The sequence below is a fragment of the Cannabis sativa genome, chromosome 8 (assembly GCF_029168945.1).
Source record: "Cannabis sativa cultivar Pink pepper isolate KNU-18-1 chromosome 8, ASM2916894v1, whole genome shotgun sequence".
Lineage (NCBI taxonomy): Eukaryota > Viridiplantae > Streptophyta > Magnoliopsida > Rosales > Cannabaceae > Cannabis > Cannabis sativa.
In genome coordinates this window covers 48,359,015-48,378,543 of record NC_083608.1, presented here as the reverse complement: position 1 = coordinate 48,378,543, position 19,529 = coordinate 48,359,015, and the positions used below count along the sequence as shown (strand labels likewise).

General features: G+C 32.1%; 4 protein-coding genes across 4 annotated transcripts; all 4 read right to left on the bottom strand.

The window, feature by feature from the left end:
• Positions 1-89: 89 nt before the first annotated feature.
• On the bottom strand, positions 90-1,972 carry LOC115699695 (2-methylene-furan-3-one reductase). The gene is made up of 4 exons (XM_030627221.2): positions 1,388-1,972; positions 817-1,140; positions 562-721; positions 90-465 (listed from the first exon to the last, which is right to left on the bottom strand). The coding sequence occupies exons 1-4, from the start codon at positions 1,601-1,603 to the stop codon at positions 203-205; spliced, it is 963 nt and encodes a 320-aa protein (XP_030483081.1). The 5' UTR covers positions 1,604-1,972; the 3' UTR covers positions 90-202.
• Positions 1,973-3,783: 1,811 nt separating this feature from the next.
• LOC115700352 (2-methylene-furan-3-one reductase-like) lies at positions 3,784-6,161 on the bottom strand. The gene is made up of 4 exons (XM_061102172.1): positions 5,840-6,161; positions 5,030-5,353; positions 4,764-4,923; positions 3,784-4,693 (listed from the first exon to the last, which is right to left on the bottom strand). The coding sequence occupies exons 1-4, from the start codon at positions 6,044-6,046 to the stop codon at positions 4,431-4,433; spliced, it is 954 nt and encodes a 317-aa protein (XP_060958155.1). The 5' UTR covers positions 6,047-6,161; the 3' UTR covers positions 3,784-4,430.
• A 3,846-nt stretch (positions 6,162-10,007) lies between these two features.
• Positions 10,008-12,410, bottom strand: LOC115700614 (CASP-like protein 4A1). Its single transcript, XM_030628219.2, has 3 exons — positions 11,627-12,410; positions 11,365-11,500; positions 10,008-10,430 (listed from the first exon to the last, which is right to left on the bottom strand). The coding sequence occupies exons 1-3, from the start codon at positions 12,244-12,246 to the stop codon at positions 10,239-10,241; spliced, it is 948 nt and encodes a 315-aa protein (XP_030484079.2). The 5' UTR covers positions 12,247-12,410; the 3' UTR covers positions 10,008-10,238.
• Positions 12,411-14,573: 2,163 nt separating this feature from the next.
• On the bottom strand, positions 14,574-18,669 carry LOC115701154 (protein farnesyltransferase subunit beta). Its single transcript, XM_030628863.2, has 14 exons — positions 18,396-18,669; positions 18,214-18,300; positions 17,389-17,494; positions 17,238-17,273; positions 16,913-16,995; positions 16,758-16,811; positions 16,549-16,600; positions 16,332-16,396; positions 16,034-16,090; positions 15,800-15,872; positions 15,613-15,699; positions 15,417-15,534; positions 15,186-15,310; positions 14,574-14,975 (listed from the first exon to the last, which is right to left on the bottom strand). Exons 1-14 carry the CDS (start codon positions 18,512-18,514, stop codon positions 14,739-14,741), a joined length of 1,299 nt encoding a protein of 432 aa, XP_030484723.2. The 5' UTR covers positions 18,515-18,669; the 3' UTR covers positions 14,574-14,738.
• Positions 18,670-19,529: the final 860 nt, after the last annotated feature.

Sequence of the window (19,529 nt, the reverse complement as noted above, 5' to 3'; positions counted from 1 at the left end):
AGTCCCCAAGTTTTTTTATAATGTGAAATTTTAGGGTGTTTCGTGTAAAATTTTACTTTTGAATTTTTAAACATAAAAAAAAATTCATCTTCACAAAGTTACAACTAGCTTTAATTTATTTTCTTCTCAAGCTGATGTACATAATAAACAAACAAGGACTTGAAGTTTTGAAATAGCAAACAAATAGCTTCGAGCTTTCTACTTAAGGGATAGGGTGGATTACAATCTTCCCTGTAGCTCTGGAAGTCTCGAGGTAGGAATATGCCTCCACTGTCTTGGAAAAAGGGAACTGGCCTTTGGGATCAATCAATGGCTTCACCTTACCACTCTCTAAATAAGGCTCAAGCTTCTCCAAAGTTGTAGCAGTTGAAGTCAGAAAAAAGAAGATTGCTTCAGGCGCAGGGCCTACTATTGTCACAATCTTTCCACCTTCTTTCAGGACCTTCACAGCTTGGTCAACTTGGCCTGTTTTTGGAAGCAAACAAATTATCATTCTAACCCATTTTAGGAAAACATTAATACTGCAAAATTAATCAATGAGAATGAGGAAGATAATCTTACCAACTGTATCAAATATCACATCAAATTTCTCAGGAACATCTTCAACATTCTCTTTTTTGTAATCAATAGCTAAATCAGCACCCAAGCTCCTCAACAAGTCCAGTTTCGCAGTGCTGGCTGTAGCAGCCACTTTCGATGCACCGAAAACATGTTTTGCAAGCTGCCTCAGATTAAACGAAAGAGCACATACTTATCAGAATTATCAACTCTGGTTTCTGAGATAAATATAAGAAGAAAAGAACAATGAAGCTTTACCTGAATAATGTGAGTACCAACTCCACCAGCACCTCCTAGAACCAGAACAGATTTACCAGGAGCAAGCTCACCTCGTTCAAGACCCTCATAGGCAGTCTCCATAGCTAAAGGAAGACTAGCAGCTTCCACAAAGCTAAGATTCTTTGGTTTGAGAGCCAAAACTTTCTCTGATGCAGCAGTGTACTCAGCCAAAGTACCAAACTTTTCTGGCTTTACTGTTCCTGTCTCATTTATATCTCCATAAACTTCATCCCCAACTTTAAACTTCTTTACTTGGCTTCCCACCTTTACAACCACACCAGCAACATCCCAACCAGGAACAATCTGTAGATAAAAGGCACTAAAACCAAATTAGAATCTGCTAAACACTTTTTAGCCCCTTTTAACCAAATTCAATTTGTCCTTAATTAGATCTTTTACCATACATGTTGATACAAGGGAAATTTCACATAATAAGCCAATTGGTACAGATTTTGATACAAAGGAAAAACCTTTACAACAGAACTATAGTCATAGCCAATTAATTTACAAAATAAAGAGTGACCCAGATTAGAAATAGAGAGAAACTCACAGGTAGGTCATCGACAGCTTTTAAGAGACCATGCATTCTCTTGAAATCAATAGGGTTAATGGAGGCAGCCACAACCTTGATGAGAACCTGATCATCTCTAGGTTGAGGAACTGGTACGTTGGGGTCAAGCTTCAAGATATCGGAGGAGTTTCCATAATCGGAGTAAATCCAAGCTTTGTTGACAGAAGGTATGGAATCAGAAGAAGGAGCAGCCATGGTGATGATGTAAACGTGTGGAAGGAGATCAAGAACAAGATCAAGATGAAGGTGTGTTAATAATTATTGTGATGAGATGGTGAGATATTTAATAGACCAAAGGTGTGGACAGACAGCAAGAAAAACGTGGTTATTTTGTATATTGCAATTGTAGCACAGAGTAAAGGTGGTGTGAATGGTATTAGCTCCACTACTTGATGGGTTCCATCCAATCAGTGAAATAAAAGTTTTGTGTGAATGCAAATAAAAAGTACAATTATAAGAAATTTCAAACAAATATGAAAACAATAGTATTTGCTGCAACCGACATGGCAGACAAAATGGATGAGCTATAATTATATAAGTTCTATTATTTGGATTCTCTTTAAAAATAGTTCTTAACTATATACATAAGCCTTCAACTTTATCCAACTTAACAAAAGTATAATAAGATTAGAACAAATTGTGGTAAACTTTTTTTTTTTGACATGAATTGTGGTAAACTTTTAATAGTTTTACTCTATTAATAACTAATTTCAAAAACTTATATTTTGGGTAAAACCCTCAAGTCATACAGTTTTTAGTCAAATTTAATTGTTAATTGTTATTTTAGATTGTCTACGTGGCACAATTTTATTGACCAACGTAAATAAATATTTTAAAATAAATTAAATAAATCATTTTAAAAAAAATAATTATCTCTTTCTTTTTTTTTTATTTACAAAAAATAGTAATACAGTCTTTTATTATGTTATATTCTTATTAATTTATTGTTATTTGTATGTTATTTTTTTGTTGTTGTTTTTATGTTATTTGGATGTTTTTTTTTTATTAATTTTATATAATTTTCTTATTATTTTCGTGTTGTTACTATAAAAAATTGTAAAAGTGTAAAAAAAAAATCTTTAAACGTAAAATTGAAAATGAAATTATCTTTAAAAAAAATTGTGTTGTATGTAATTATCTTTTTTTATTAATATCGTATTTTTGTCAAAGAAAAAATTATCTGATTATCATATTATTTTTATTTAAAATCTTTTGTCAAATTTAAATTCAATAACAGATTTTTTTTTAAATTTACAAAATAATAATAATAATTAAAACTAATTTTAAATTAATAAATAATTTAAAAGATATCTGATATTTGTTGACGAGGCTAACGCGGCTGGAAAGTTCTATTTTAAATACTTTAATTATTATAGCAAATAATATAATCTCATTTAAATTATAAAAGATATAAAAATTTGAATTCAAATAACACATATATATATATAACAAATTATGAGTACTTCATTAATTGGAAGAGAGAAGTATAGAGTGTGAGAGAGCAAGCAAATTAATATTTTTGAGATGGGTTGCGTTTGGAGTCAAAGCAAAGAAGATGAGAAGAAAAAAGAGAGAAACAAGAATAAGAGTACTAAAGATGGAAATATGATTATCCTCCAAAATACTTGGACATCTCATTATTCTCCTTTTAGGCCTACCAATGCCAAACATGTACACAAATCACGTAATTATAATTCCTCTACAAAAAATAGTACTACTCACAGTACTACCAAAACTACCAAAACAAGTAATAAAGCTTCCAATGACTATTTTGCGGCTGATATGACAGCTCTTACTCTAGTCATGGCAGCAAATACTAATGCTGCCTGCCACGGTGGTGGTGGTGGGCATAGCCACAGTGGTGGCGGTTGTGGCGGTGGCGGTGGTTGTGGCGGTGGTGGTGGTTGTGGTGGTGGTGGTGGCTGCAGTTAATAATCAGTGTGAGACTGAGAGTATAACTTATGATGTGGAGCATATTAATCCTAATTTGGATTAGGTTAAGCTTTGCATGCTTTTTCTTATTAGTTACTACTGATGTTTTATATATAGTTAGGGGTTTTTTATTTTTGTAATTATTATAAATAAGTGGATCGGATATTAAATTACATTAGTAGGGATAAAATTTGTGTGATGATGTTAGTAACTATGGGTGTTCTTTAGCTTTTCTCTCTCTCCCATCCTATTTATTGTTTTAATTTTTAGTATCTTACATCTAATTGGTTAAGTTAAATTGTATTGCAGTAATTTCAAGTTTTAAAATTCTGATAAAAAGTTTTCAAGTTCTCATTTATGATCGTGCTTTATTGCTTTTCCGGTAGAGTTCTCATTTGATTTGCTTGAGGGTCGGTCCAAGTGGATTTGGACTGGGGAAATTTATATATATATAAATATATATCAATTAATATTTTATAAATTCATGAGTTTTCAAAAAAGACATACTATTGTTAATGGAGGATTAATTTGTGTTGCTAAGATACACCGATCAATGGTTAGGTTAATTAATGTGATAAAATTAAGCTTATAATAAAAATTACAAATTAGAAAAATACACAAATTTAATAGAATATTGGTGTACCATTCTTAAGATCCTTTCTCGAAGCACTTTTAAAGTGTTTGATATTATTAAAATAAAATTATATATAAATTAAGAAATAAGTAAATAATTCCAATTTTAAAAAATAACTTCAAAAATGGACTCTAGCTTCTCTCAAAATAAATATAATCTTCTTGTATTCCTAGCAATTCCAATCCAAAGTATTTTAGAGATACCAAAACACTCCTCTCTCATACACTTGGATCCTTTATTAATTAATTAATAATGCAGAGAAAACAATCAACAATAAACTTCTCACACCAAATAACAAAACTTTTATTGATCACAATACAATAGACAACTAAAACCCCATTAAAAACACACAATTACAATTTACAACATGATCATTAGTTGTTTTTATTCAGATAAAACAGTAACGAGTAACAGCACACTAAATATAGACTTTAAAGCCAAAAAAGACCCAATCATTCATGGAATGGGATAAATGACAACTTTTCCAGTGGCTCTAGAAGTCTCAAGATAAGCAAAAGCCTCCATAGTATTGGCAAAAGGGAATAAGCCTTTGGGATCAATCACTGCCTTAACCTTACCATTCTCCAAGTAAGGTTCCAATTTCTCCAAAGTAATACCACTTGAACTCAAACCATAAAATATTGCTCCAACTGCTGGCTTAGATATTGACACAATCTTCCCACCTTCTTTCACTACTTTTAAACCTTGTTCAACTTGTCCTGTTTTTTATTCAATAAATTTTTAGTCTTGAAACTTAAACAAAAATTCAGAAAAGATTAATAAACTTACCAACTGTATCATACACTACATCAAATTTCTCTTGAATTTCCTCAACATTCTCCTTTGTGTAATCAATACTCCAATCAGCTCCCAACCTTTTCAACAACTCAAGCTTGGCTGTGCTTGCTGTTGCAGCCACTTTCGACGTCCCGAAAACATGTTTTGCTAGCTGTCTCGGATCAAAAAAGGACAGTTTTTTTCAAAAAGAAACACTAGAGAAAAGTTATTAAAAGCAAAGAAAAGAGATATATGATGTATTGTAGTTGTATATGTACTTGAATGATTTGTGTTCCAACTCCACCAGAGCCTCCTAGTATAAGAATAGATTTACCAGCAGAAAAATCAGCCCTTTTGAGGCCTTCATAGGCAGTTTCAATAGCTACTGGAAGACTTGCAGCTTCAACAAAACTCAGATTCTTTGGTTTTAAAGCCAAAAGTTTCTCCTCTGCAGCAGTGTACTCTGCCAAAGTACCAAAATTCTTTGGTTTGTCAATAGACATTTCGTTTATATCACCATACACTTCATCTCCAACCTTTAACTTCTTTACTTGGCTTCTAACCTTTACCACAACACCAGCCACATCATACCCTACAACTGTCTTTTTTTTAGAAGAAGAAAAAAAAAAGAAAAAACTGTGTAAGAAAGTTGGAACAATGCCTTCCTTTATTACCAAATGATTTTGAGTCATAACTCATTTTAGACTTACATGTTAAATGATAATTTGAACCCTTTATTTTTTAAAATAGTACAAAACATTATTGAGTTCAATATTCCTCAAAATAACATAATAATAGCTTGACATGGAAATGTCATGACGAGACTAGTTGCAATTCTTTTGCTTCTAGTCATTTCGTGCTAGAAATTGACTTGATTGATTATATTTAAAAAAAAAAAAAATTGTCAAAAAATTAAACTAATGATATTATTTTGAAAGATATAGAGTTTAATTTGTTATTTAACAAAAAAGAGAGTTCAATCAATAATTTTTACAAAACACAAAGTGTAAAATGGTTGGTTTTCCATGAACGCACGAGGAAATATTTCATTATTAATATAAAAAAAATAGAGTGAAAAGGAGTTATACTGGTGGTGGAGAATCAATGGTTTTGAAAAAGCCAAGCATCCTTTGATAATCAACTGGATTAATAGAAGCAGCAACCACTTTGATTAGAACTTGGTCTTCTCTCACTTCAGGAACACCTACGTTTGAATCAAGCTTTAACACATGGCAAGATTTCCCATATTCACTATAAACCCAACCCTTATTTACACTTGGTATGAAATCATCCATAGTTTAGTACTACAATTTACACACACAATAGCTTTTAGTTATTATGGCAAATTTATAGGATTTTTTTTTAGGAGATACATTTGGCTTTGAACAAAGTGGATTATATACATTTACAAAGTTGGGTGTAATAATAGTTGTTTATACAAATTTTCTCCGTCATGGTGTGAAACTCTTTTTTTTTTGGAGTAAAGAATTGTTCATGACTTGGCCCGAAATGAAGAAATGTACATATTATAAGCTGGTTCTAAGTGCTTACAAAGTTATGAGAGTATCTATTATACTTAACAAAAACACAAATATCCAAAAATTATATTTAGACTTGTTGCAATAATCAAACTTATTTATGAAAAATAACTTAATTAACAAAAGAGTCTTAAGATGCAAACCTCATATAACATAACTTATTCCAATCTAACATTTATTTTTATGGTTATTTTTATTAAGGTATATTAAAATCATAGATTTCATTTCAGTTAATGAAATATAAAAACAAAATGTCAAGGTGTAAGACATCATAAGATGAGCAATATTAATAGGCCCGGTCAAACCGTACGAGGATTATTATTATATTTATTTATCCTTGCTAATATAAGATCTATTTTATTTTATTTTTTATAATTGATTTTTCTGTAAAAAAACAAGTTAATTTGGAAAGACTAAATTGCCACGTTGGAAATCCTATGATCCCCGTTAAGAGCGGCTAAAATCTTTGCTTTGTAGTTAACGCCAGATCAGACTATTCATCCGATATGTATAAGCAAATTCAATTAAATTAGATTAATATATATTATATAATTAGATTGGATGATAATGATAAATTCCATTTTCTTTTAGTAGAAATAATTTCTTTAGTCATATTTTGTTGTAACAAATTTGTACTTTTTTTTTCTTAATAAGAAATCTTTCATTAAAATAAACATGTTCATTATCCAAAGAGAAGCACACCAAACAGTGCACAAGCCCACAAGCCCACACCACATAGAAAAGCAGTTTTAATTTTTTTGTGGTGCTGTTTGCATTTGGCCAAACTGTGTAATGCTTTTAAATTTAGTAATGGTAGTTCAAATTGTACCACATTATATATTACAAAAGAGCATTATTATTAGGTAATAGTGCAGTGCGACTCGATATTTAGTTAGACTAATAATGATATTGACACATAAAAATGTGTTAGGTAATACTAGTGCCTTTAGCAATCTCATTACAAAAATACATCATAGTGTATATGTTATTTTTTTATTGTAATGTTCGATAATAACGATTACAATTTGAAAAAATGACCAAAATTTACATTGTCAGCATTGCAAACACCCCAACATCAAATGAAGTAATGAAATTGACACTATCTTTGACATGAAAAGATGCATCATAGTATAATATAAACTCATTTATATTTTTCATTGTCATGTGATCAATAAGATTCACTTATTATTATTAAAACAAACAAAAGAACAATCTAAATAACCACCAACAAGATGAGAGAACACAACAACCCTCCTCCCAATTCCCAAACAAAACAAATTAATTAAAAGTAATAATAAGGGTAAGAATTATAACGTTGTGATTGTCTCCTCCTCTTGTTCATAATAAACACAGATTTGGGTTCAATTTTGATACAAATTTTGATAGAACCAGTAGGTTTATAAAGGAGTACACCATCTTCTTCTTCTCGTATGGCCATTAGAACTTCCTTTTGACCAGGCCAAATGGGTAACCGAAACCGAACCCGACCCACCAATCTATCACCCGTGGATGTTCCGGTTTCAGATTCAGGAAAGTAATCAAATTGCATGACGTCCAAATCCACGTAATCCAAATCACTTGGATTATCCTTTGCCAAAATCACATAATCTCTGTTACGATCCCAAATTATTGGTTTGGATGGATCAGCACTAATAGTCTCACTCATCAACTCTTCTCCAGTGTTCAAACCAAAAACGACGCCGTAATAACACTCATTACTTTGTTGCTGCTGCTGATTATTATTATTATTCCATATATTTACTTCGTGAAGATGAATAGTCACTACCATTGGTTCATCATCACTACCCTTGTCATTTTTATCAGATTCATATTCGAATTCAAGTGCTGCTGCTTCTGTATCACGAAGGCGTACCATCATTAATAATTAATTTTAATTAATCATTCGCTTCTTTATTTCATACATTATATTTATATAGACGTGTAGCTATTCTGTTTGGTTATGTAACCATAATTTAAAATTTAATTTCATTTTTCATTTATAAAAATGCAAAATATTTCTGTTTGGTTATATTTTAAGTATGAACCATATTTTAAAAAAAAAAATCTAAAATTCTGTTATAGTAAAATAGATATTTCATATCATATTGTTAAAAAAGAAAAAAAAAACCATATTTTATATAAATCAACTTGTTACTATTATTTTTTTTTAAAAGGTTAGTTTATTCGTTGCCATACATTTTTTTTTCAAAAAAAAATTAAATTGTTTGTTGAAAACTAATTAGGAAGGCCTGCTTATAATAACATATAGATAATTATGGAGGAGTAATAATTAATTTTTTTTAGAAAGGTTAGTTTATGTGGATTCCTTACCGATCTTATATGTATTAACCTTTAATTTATTTTATTAAAAAACAAATGTGGTAACAAATTTTGTTGAAACTAGGATGGCTTACACATTTAAATTGTACACTTATATTAAGGTATGCAATGCATTAATTGTAGTTGAATAACTTGTGTTCCAACTCAACCACCACCTCCGAGCCCAAGGACAAGTATGGATTTAACAGCACAAAGGGGAAGGGTTTTGTATTGAGCTACACGAATGTACAAATGTGTATGATCTGGTGAGAGAGTGTGAGAGTGAAACACTTGTGAGAATCTGTGATAGAGAATTCTTCCTTATCTATAATGTATTCGATTTGTTGCTAATCAATAAATCTGAACCAATGTTCATACTGAATGAACTTTGGATTAAAATAAGTTAAACCTGCTTGTTTTGTCTCTGCACTTAGTACAGTTATAAACGTTTTTTCTGCCAATGTTTTAGTTTTCTTGAATTGTGGTTTGTCTTGAATTTTAAACCAATGTTGAGATATATGACCATAAACTAACAACAACAAAGTAATAACAAAGACAAGAAATAGATGGGTTTGAACAAGCCAAAGCATTCTCTTGAAATCAATAGGATTAAGTGCAGCAGCAACTAACTACCTTGATCAGAACCTGGTCTTCCTTTGACTCGAGGAATGTTTTCCATACTCTTTATATATCCAAGTTTTGTTTACAGAGGAAGCACAAGCCATGATTTTTACCACATAAAATAAGAAAAGCTTGTCACTTAAAAAAAAAAGACTTTATATAGTCACTCTAGTTATTTTGTGAATTGTGATATGTTCTCTTCTTTCTTTATTAGGCAAGGTCTCCAACATTGAATTGTATTTCCAATTCCAACCATCAAAACCAACCTAATTTTTAATTAGTAAGATCCACTCAAATCACACATTTTTTAGTATTCTTATACACAATAATGTGTAACTTATGTCCAATTTCAAAAATATAAATGACTAATACTTAAATCCCATTGTACTTAATAAGTGTGTAACTTTTGTGTCACACATTTGTGTTAAAAAGAAAAGAAAAAAAATTGATACAGAAGAGTTATCTTATAGCACTCTAATTAGTTTATCTACTTTATCATTTAAAATACATCATTAAAATTTTATTTTCTCTATTTTATCACAAATTTTTACATTACACATAATACAACACAAAAATTCTATTTTTTTTTTTCAAATTTTAATATATTTTATTCATTTCAAAAATATATTTAGAGCCATGAATAGTAACTTCTTCAGATCTTTTAGAGATTTTAATTTTAATGAAAACTAACTGAAATGAACCTCAAGTTATGTAAGTGTAACTTCTATTTATTATCAACTTGTATATTATTATAATTATTCAAATTTACATTCATAAATTTTCGTCGATAGAGGATATCAAAAATATCTATAGCAATGGTATTTTACAAAGTCCATTAACTCAGAGTTCAACTAGAGAAACCTTATTTCTATACAAGAAAAGATTATCCTTTAAGGAGTAGATCAATTCTGAGAATCCGTCACATTCAAATCTAATGTACTGTAATCTGTATAGATAGCTAAGAGGAAAACTGTATAGTTATTGTAATCGATAACACAGGGAGTGGTGACTACAAAGCTTTAGTACAGAGAATGTAGCCAGAGATAACAGAGCTCCAAGCAAGAGAAACAAAAGCAGCAAAAGAAGCTCCAACAGCGGCACGGGCCATATCGGGGAACTTATCCTTCCCCCAGTTGGACTGCCAGTCATCTACTCGAGTAGAAGCCGATGAAGATGCCGACATTAGAAGATAAGCGAGCACCTGCCATTTCCCAAACACAAGCCCATTGTTTAAAGAAAGAAGGGAAAAAAAGGGATAAACAGTGTCCACATACAGTTTCAACTTTCAAACAGCATAAACAAATAAGAAATTAGTTCAGCCCTTAAGGATAATCAATTTGTAGTCAATTTTTATGTCATGATAGCCACATGGGTGACATTTTAACCATAAACTACATAACAAAAGGAAAAGACAACCCTCTCCTGGTGCATGGAATCTAAGCACAACAGGACATAAGAGAATTGTCCACAAAGTCCAATGAGACACACCAAACTGTTGCATATTGCTTAAGCTTGTTTGTAAGAATCTATATGTAGGTAAAAAGAATTGTGCCCTTTGGCTTTTGGAACTAAAAAAAAGGTTCTGTTGGGATTGTCAATTTGGAGTTTCAGCCTTTTAAATATGCACTAAAGTGGTATAATTAAAGGTAATCTCTTTAGTATAGTAACTTGTACTCCATAACAAAGCTAAACTAAAGATTAAAGTGATCATAAGTTATTTAGGATAAAAGTTAAATCTTTTTCTTCAAGAAGCATATTTTCCCACGCAAAGTACATAAATTACACAGATTGAAAGGATAAGGTGGAATTTTTTATGGAAAAAGTTGGAGAAAAGTTCATCAAAAAGGCTAAGACTTATAGAATTCATTGGTTATGTAATACTTCTTAAGCTGAATTTAAAAAGAAACCCTACAGGAGCTTGAATGAAAACCATGTTTTTAAGGACATGGTCCCCATGATAAGACTCACCATAAAGAGTGGTCAGACCCCAACAAAGAGTGGGGATTGTTTGTGGACCAAAGCATATAAGCAAAGAGCCAGGGTTAGGTACAATAACAGCAACAATAATTTACTAATATACCATTAAAAAATAAGAGGAAAAAAACCTTTGTTTTTTTGCTCATTTATTGACTTGCCTGATCCATGAAGAAATCAAAGTAACATCGGAATCTGTGTTGAACCAAGTTTTTCTCAGTGCTTATGAAATAAATCAGATCAAACAATTGCAGCCCTGAATATGCAAATCCCAATATATTAACTCCTAAGCAGTACCTGAAAAATTCAAACCCAAGAGAGATTTTTTACTAGTTAAATTTCAAAAGTACAACAAAGAAGATAACTTTTTTCTGTCTTTGAAGGTTGTTGTTCAGTCTGACAACTGCAATTACATTTACTAACCTTAACTCCTTGTATCGATAGAAAGAATCAAAAGCCCAACCTTGATTCCTATTAGCAGCCATAACAGAAAATGAGACCAAACAGAACACAAACCCACAAACCCTAAACCCCAACAAAACCCTCTTCACCAACCCATGTTTCATCCTCTTCTTAACGGGTGGCAAGTCCGGCCTCAGCTTCCGCCGATTAAAACTACCAAGCCCACCTCCTTTTCCCTCTCCGTTACCGTTACCGTTACTGACATCTCGTTCTGAATTTTCTTCTTCAACAGGGGAAACTACAACGCCGTCATGAGCTTCTGGGTCGAATGCTTCGGTCACAACCAGAGGTTCAGCCGGAAAGGAGCGGTTGGGCTGGGCCAGAGGCGAAGCGGGCTTAGTGGGCATGTTCTCGATCCAAGAATACTCATGGGCCTCGTGGGCTTGATCGAAGTAGGCAGAGTGATCGGCCGAAGGGGATGGTGTTTTGTAGGAACGGTTAGAGAGGGGTGAAAGTGAGAGACTTGATTCAGAGTCTGAGATAATTCTGGGTTTGTGTTTTGCTGATTCTTCTTCGTTGTAATTAGGTTGTTGATCTTGGTCATGGTTTTTGGCGGTTTCTTCTTCTGTGTTTACAGTCATCTGAACTGGAAATGATAGGAAGAGAAAATGAGAAGAAGAAGAGAGTAGTGTGTTGACTGTTTTTCTTTTAGTTGAGAAAGTATTTTGTGGTGGTGTGTGCCAATATACTGAAATTTCACTTGCAAAAGGAAATAGTTATACAGTTACTTACGGTTACCGTAGAATCAAATTTTAGCCGAGTTTACTTTCAGAAATATAAAACATACAAAAAATACTACAATTTCTTTTTTTTTTTTTTTTTGAAAATAAAAAATTCTACAATTTACTATGTAAAAAAAAAAATTATACAATTCAACTTTTTTTTTCATGATATATGTTGTAAGTATTTAGGATATTAGTAAAATTTAAAAAAATTTAACACTCAAAAAAATAAGATTTAAACCGTTAATTTATTTCACATATATATAAAATAAAAGAGTATCCAATGTAATATATTTCTTGAATCACATTTTTAATGTGTTAAATTTTTGAGAATCTTTCAATATTTTTAGGATGTCTTAAATAATTAAAATATAGACGATTATGAAAGAAAAATATATAAAAAGATTCTCTCAAATGACGAAAATCGATAGAATTATTTTCGGGTTGTATTGAAGAAATATCCTAAAACATATTTTTCCATGTATTTTTTTTTTTTTTTTTGAGAAAAATGAATAATTCAATTAAGAAAGACATAAAGCTAAAGAGATCTAATGAGCAGTACAAGTATTAAAACTAGAGTAAGTTGGGCAGAAGACCCGACCACCAAACTCGAGAATCATCTAAAGAGAGAGTCAATTTAGCTAAAGAATGGCTAATATAGAGCATTATTAACTCGCTTACAATGAGAGAAAAATATAAGAGAGTGACTTCTAAATAAGAAAGATATCATTAATGACAATACTATACTCATTACAGATTGACATTTTATTAAAACTAAATTTACTATATGCAAACAATCAGAAAACACACAAATGCGAGTATAACCCAACTGCTTACAGAGAAGAAGACCCTAAAGAAGGGTCGAAGCCTCCACCACATGCGGTTCAAGAAGACCAACGGCTGGAGTAGCAAACAAACAAATTCAACTCAGGTCCCACAAATTCAACTCAGGTCCCCCCCCCCCCCCCTCGCGCGCGCGGTATAGACCTAAGAAACTTAAAGGGGTTGTGTATCATGATGGTGTTGGGCATCTTGAAACCGCTAGAGATAGCTAAGAGTCCATCTACTTACCATATTTTGAGAAATCAGCAGAAATCATGCCCAAAGGTATTGCGACGATATTAAATTCTCCAACAAAGGACTAGAAATTATTCAACTTCTTCTTTGGACAGAATATCCATAACCCGAACAGGAGTTCATAGAAGCTAGGCACCATCTCCAAACTATCAAAATCCCTCAAACCCCATCTTACAAAGTTGCGGACTATTGATTTACATTATTATATTTTTTATATGTTGTTTTTTTTATTGTTTATATAAGATTCTGAAAAATTATAATCAAAAAATATTTTCACCATATAAAGATTACAATTGTGTCAAAAATGACAGTTTATGTACAAATCTATTTTTCTTCATATAAATGTTAGATATTATTGAATCCAATAATTAGTGCATCTAGCATTATTATTTTGCTATTTTTTTTTTTTTTTTGGAGCATTATTACTTTGCTATTGATTTGATCGTAGGAAATGAGGGCAATGATAACCACTCGTGTAATTTTTATTTTTATTATAAACAATGATTACTAGTAATCACAATACCTACATTCATGAATGGTAAAAAAAAAAAAGGACAAGAGGAAGCCAACATAAATTTAGGTGCAGTGTCTATTAATGTGTATCACAAATTTTAAAATTTACTCCTTTAGGTAAAACTCTTGAATTAAAAATCATTATTAAGGTATAATGATTGATTAAGGGACCACTAAAACCGACGTCACTCTCACTCTTTGGACACTTTTGTGGTATCAAAGTTCAAAGGGGCCATATGGGCGGTGGCCATAGCAATATCAAAGGCCACTGTTTTTTTAAACACTAATAGATCCCAATTTAGGTTGATTAAATGTCATTGTCAACATCATCCCTGTGGATTAATTTTGAAATGTTTAATAAATAATATAAAAAATAACCATTAAGCCTAATAAACTTTTAATACTATATTTTGGATTGAAAAAACAATTGATTAGTAGTATTAGTCAATATCATAAAGACCTCCAGCAAAGCAATCATGACACCAAAATTGACCTACCCTTAAACTTGGCAGAGTAGAGATGAGATCTTAACACCATGCAAATTGGCTGAATTCAATTCAATTCAACCACTCCTTAGATAAAATACACGTATAGAATTTGCATTATTTCACTGCTCGTGTCATATTTATTAACCTTAGATATGATCAATGCAAAGTTTGTTGTGTGTCTGACCCAAAAAAAAAATACTTCAAGTATGAATTCATGCCTAATTTTGCAGGGTCATAAATAGATAAAATGATAAATAATACATTATTCGTTATTCATTGGCTTCTAAAGAATTCATGTGCTTCATAGTATTTCTTCAAGATAACATTAAAAATGGGATGAACGGGTTCCAACAGATTCGAGTAGGGACCCAACATTGTGCTGGGTGGCGGGGGAGTCTCCTCGTCCTCTGATCGGTAATAATGGCACACAGAGAGGCCGCTTAGACAATAACAAGTGTGATAGTAGTCTCTAGCTTTCCCAGGCTTGTCTCTGAGTCCCCCCTCTTGCGCCTGCATTGACCGGAGTAAAAATCTTCTACCGGTAACAAACTATAGAGTCTACTAAGGATGATTCGCTAGTCTTATTGAATTGGAAGGAGAGAAAAACTCTAACCAGACCATACATGTTTTAGCTAAAAAAAAATATTGGCATTATAAATTTAAAACATCAAGAATCAAGTGAAGCCCTCAAAGTTAACAACTGATTTCTAAAATCCAAACCTGTGTGCACAGAAGTATGTATTGCTGCAATGCATGGCTGTTGAAAAGATGCTCCATTACTGGACATGTTGTGATAAAGTTATGGCCAATATCATTGTAATTCACATGGGAAGAAGCATTTAAATCTGCAAATGGAAATGAGAAAGTAAAAGAATAAATATCAGAACCTAACAAATGAAAAATGATCAAGAACAGATACCATATCGTGTATACTCTGCTAAACTTGCCTACCTCCCTCTTCGGGTATATCAGATACTGTGGAAGTGCTGCAACATCCAACATTATCTGGTCTCACCAGTTGTTCATCAATAAATGAACCAACTCTTCGTAACAATGCAAAAGAGCCTCCCTGGTCGGTATTATTTTGTTAACCCCATTATAGTCCAGAAGGAATAGTAGTAAAAAAAGTGAAAAGACAGAAAAGGACCTGCCAAAAGGAATAGCATCCATCAACCAATTTATTAGTTCTCCCTTGAAATCCACACTCCCTTCCTTGTCGAAATACCAGCCAGTCCTAGAATAGAAAACATCGTTAAAACATAGCAAAAAGTAAGATCAATAAGAAAATTGCAATGGCAAGGTACTAAGAATGACAAGAAGACTGCATATCTTACAATTAAACGAGACAAGTCCAAACGATGGACCTCATTGATCAGAATCATTGTAGCTAACCCACAGAAGGTGTACCTAACATCCGTCCAAGATTTGATCAATCAGTTATGTTTCATTTCATTTGAATTGAATAAACAATGACAATAATTCACCTAATTTCCCAAAATCAGTTCATACAAAGATAAATTACTTCACAGCAAAAAAACAAAGTATTAAGTAGCTTGCTAAAAACATACCCACCATGAGCTTCAGTGTTAGGTTCTCCACCAATGCCACCTTCATAAGTCTGACAGCTGCAAAGAGACAGCACATTGTGCAACTTTAATTATTTATAGAAATCAACAACTATACATAATGCAATATTAATGTAAAAGACTTAACAGTGATACCAAATGCATGCACAAGGGACGCTATTAAACATAATCTTGATGAGACTTGAGAATCATGATTCACAAGACAAACAGCTCCTGAGCAAATGAGGAGCATGATTTGAAGCCTATCTATATTGCGAAGAGCAGAGCAATCAAGACCAACCTTAATACGTAATTTCCAACATTCTGAACTAGCTCATCATCCAAAATGTTCAAAATACTTGCAATCTGATCAGAAAAGGACTTAGATAATCATAAACTAAGCTGCTTATAAAAATTAGAATACACAGTACAGAGCAAAAGATAAAACAATCATAAGTGAATTAGCATGGCATATACACAGACGTGCTTGTATTGCAAAGACAAGTGCAGAGACTTACCGATATGGCAGTATAGCAGGCCCGAACATCAATTTCTCCACCATCATGCATCCTGATGAATGCACCCAACAATATTAAAATTTATACTAATTGACTTATGATTGTTTAATGCATCTCATAAAAACCAGTTTAGAAGCATTAAAAATGAATATTTCACATTAAGTGACAATTTCCAATTTCAAACAACACAGTTAGACATGATCTCATACCTGAAGCCCCCACTTGGCTGCTTCATCCGCTGCAAAAACATGTACAATGTACTTCTGAAAAATATTAAAAGACATTGAGTCAATCATTTGAAAAGGGAAAAAAGAAAATTATATCTGTAAAAAGAAGTTCACAAAAAAAAGTATAAACTGACCACCTATTAATTGAAGACAAAGCTTCATGACCGCCAACAGTAATAAGTGAATTGACGGCGGCATAAGTTGTTGCAAGATGTGGCATCTGAAAGAAAACTGATTGGAATAAATATTGACACCGCCCTCGGTCCAAATCGAAAAATTAATTACTAATATTATATTTGTATATGTACAAATACAGCTTGATAAGTATCAGCTGGTAAGAATCAAATGCTTTCCACACACCAAATGTTAAACAGTTACAATTTGTAACCAACACAAGATATAATTTTAAAGACTGGCTAAGCGCCTAAACCACCTCGCCTCATACTAGACTAGTTTACTTGCCTGTCCTGGTCCACCACCAAATCCACCATCCTGGTCCTGCAAAGTAGAATAATACAAATGTATAAAAACGAATCACCTAAATCCAGATGCATGTTTTGCATTACGAAAAGCACAACAACTAAATGAGATGCAAATGTATTTGCAAACATACCTGACAACGGCCAAGAAAATCAATTGTATTACGTTCTAATTCAGAATCTAGAGACTCCCCAAGTAAAGCAATTGAATGCAGAATCCAATAACACAGCCAAGGTCGACTAACAATATGACAAAAATATTAGAATATTTCTATATTAAGTATAAAATCATTTAATTGACTTTTACGTGTATGAATATTTCATATTCATTACGATTGATTCTAAACCAATTATTTAATAAATATAAATATTAAAATATTCTGATAATTAATTGTAGTACAAATACTTATGGAATATGTCACTTATAAAAACAAGCTCACTACTCATTCTGTGTATGTTTCATATCATTTATATAAATTTTTAACATGCCTAATTTATTATGATAACTTCATTTAGGCTCTACTAGAAATTTATTCTGATAACAATTTAACATGGCTGATTTTTAATGAGAAAAAAATGGCAACAAAGAGGCATCTCAAATACAAAAACTATGTTTCCCTCTCTCCCATTATTATTATCCTCTTTTATATGGGGCAGTGCTCAAGTAATCAATGTAAAGCTTACTCATGGCAAATTGTTGGGCCTCAAGTAAATGTAAACAGTTGTTTTTTCTGTTACATATTATGTTTCCTTCTGTTGTGTTTATTCCGTGTAACTAAGGTCTGCATCTACTTTACTTACAAATTTTAGTATCACAATTTTATGCAAACACATACAAGAACAACATAGTCCCCATTAAAAGCTCTAAACTGAAACACTGGTCGCTCAATTACGTAAAAATTTGAACTTTAACATATCCATTACATACAACTAACAATAAAAGAGAGAAAAAGACTTACTTGGCATCCAAAACGCAGAAAGAGGGACCGAGATGTCTCAGACCTCCAAAAAGATACTCCAAATGCTTATCCCGACGAAGCTTCAGCCTTTAAACAAAAAAGAAAAATTATTATTAGTATTGAAGGAAATCCCCAAATAAAATAATAATCATGACAATTAAAGTTCATAATTAGGGTTCTACAATTGGGTTTTAACGTTGCGAGAAGAATTAACGAAGTGGTCATAGATCTGAAAGACACTGTTCTCCACCATCCACTGCTCGCGCTCCGTCACGGTTGGCACCGGAATCTCCGATTCCATATTCCGTTTCACCACCGAGTTGCGAATCGGAGTTAGCGTTGTTTGACTGTGCTGAACTGAACTTACATCAGTTGTTGATGTTCAAGAAGAAGAAGATGATTCTATTGGGCTGAACCAGTATAATTGGGCCCAAAGTCAACCTCCGTGGGCTGCCTTCCCTAGATGGGTATTGAGACCCAATTAGAAGGTCCAAATAATTGGTGGCGGCTCTGACGTTGACCTTTTCCCACCTTCACCGAATAATTACTGCAATATAATTTCTGAAAAAATATCAATTCTGCTATAATTTTTTTTTAGTAGATTCTTAGCGGAAAAAAAGATATTAGGAGTTAGATTTTTTTTAAAAAAAAAAACTATTTCTGCAATATAATTTCTGAAAAAATATCAATTCTACTATAATTTTTTTTAGAACATTGCTATTATGGAGTTCAACACTTTACTAATGTGATAGTTCTGATTGGTTAACGATTTCTTATAACTTATTAAATTAAAATGTGTAAAACTTAATATTAAATTGTACCAATAACACTCCTTTAATATTTTTCTTATAATTTAATACTAAATATTAATGAAGTAACCAATGTCGTTTTGGTTTGTGTACTTTTAATACAAATGCTTTAATAATTTAGAGATATTGTTGTTTATTATTATTCATTTATTATCAAGCCAAATAATTCAATGCTTATGACATGGAGGGTCATGAGATGATTGAAGTTGTGTTAATAGGTACCAAATAGATGTTGAGACTAGAGATGGAAATTGGTCGGTTAATGTACGGGGAATGCAATCCCCGCCCCCATCCCCGTTACCTATTTATACCCCCATCCCCGCCCCATTCCCGTCTAATAACCAACGGATTCGGGGTAGGGGAATACCCATCGGTTATGGGGAACCCATCGGGTATCCATTAAGGTAAAATAAAAAAACAAATTAATTTAAAATAATTGAAAAAAATAAGTTAAACTAATATTCTCACAAATATTTATTATGCATTCATAATTCATAGAAGATAAAA

Excerpts from the sequence above, each read along its gene's own strand:
- LOC115699695 (XM_030627221.2), bottom strand. The coding sequence starts at position 1,603 with ATGGCTGCTCCTTCTTCTGATTCCATACCTTCTGTCAACAAAGCTTGG. Across the intron at positions 722-816 it reads TTGGTACTCACATTATTCAG|CTTGCAAAACATGTTTTCGG; the intron begins GTAAAGCTTCAT and ends AATCTGAGGCAG. Across the intron at positions 466-561 it reads TGTGATATTTGATACAGTTG|GCCAAGTTGACCAAGCTGTG; the intron begins GTAAGATTATCT and ends TTCCAAAAACAG.
- LOC115700352 (XM_061102172.1), bottom strand. The coding sequence starts at position 6,046 with ATGGATGATTTCATACCAAGTGTAAATAAGGGTTGGGTTTATAGTGAA. Across the intron at positions 5,354-5,839 it reads CCATTGATTCTCCACCACCA|ACAGTTGTAGGGTATGATGT; the intron begins GTATAACTCCTT and ends TCTAAAAAAAAG. Across the intron at positions 4,924-5,029 it reads TTGGAACACAAATCATTCAA|CTAGCAAAACATGTTTTCGG; the intron begins GTACATATACAA and ends GATCCGAGACAG.
- LOC115700614 (XM_030628219.2), bottom strand. The coding sequence starts at position 12,246 with ATGACTGTAAACACAGAAGAAGAAACCGCCAAAAACCATGACCAAGAT. Across the intron at positions 11,501-11,626 it reads TATCGATACAAGGAGTTAAG|GTACTGCTTAGGAGTTAATA; the intron begins GTTAGTAAATGT and ends TGAATTTTTCAG. Across the intron at positions 10,431-11,364 it reads TTGATTTCTTCATGGATCAG|GTGCTCGCTTATCTTCTAAT; the intron begins GCAAGTCAATAA and ends GGGAAATGGCAG.
- LOC115701154 (XM_030628863.2), bottom strand. The coding sequence starts at position 18,514 with ATGGAATCGGAGATTCCGGTGCCAACCGTGACGGAGCGCGAGCAGTGG. Across the intron at positions 15,873-16,033 it reads AACACTGAAGCTCATGGTGG|GTACACCTTCTGTGGGTTAG; the intron begins GTATGTTTTTAG and ends GACGGATGTTAG. Across the intron at positions 15,535-15,612 it reads GATGCTATTCCTTTTGGCAG|GGAGGCTCTTTTGCATTGTT; the intron begins GTCCTTTTCTGT and ends AATACCGACCAG.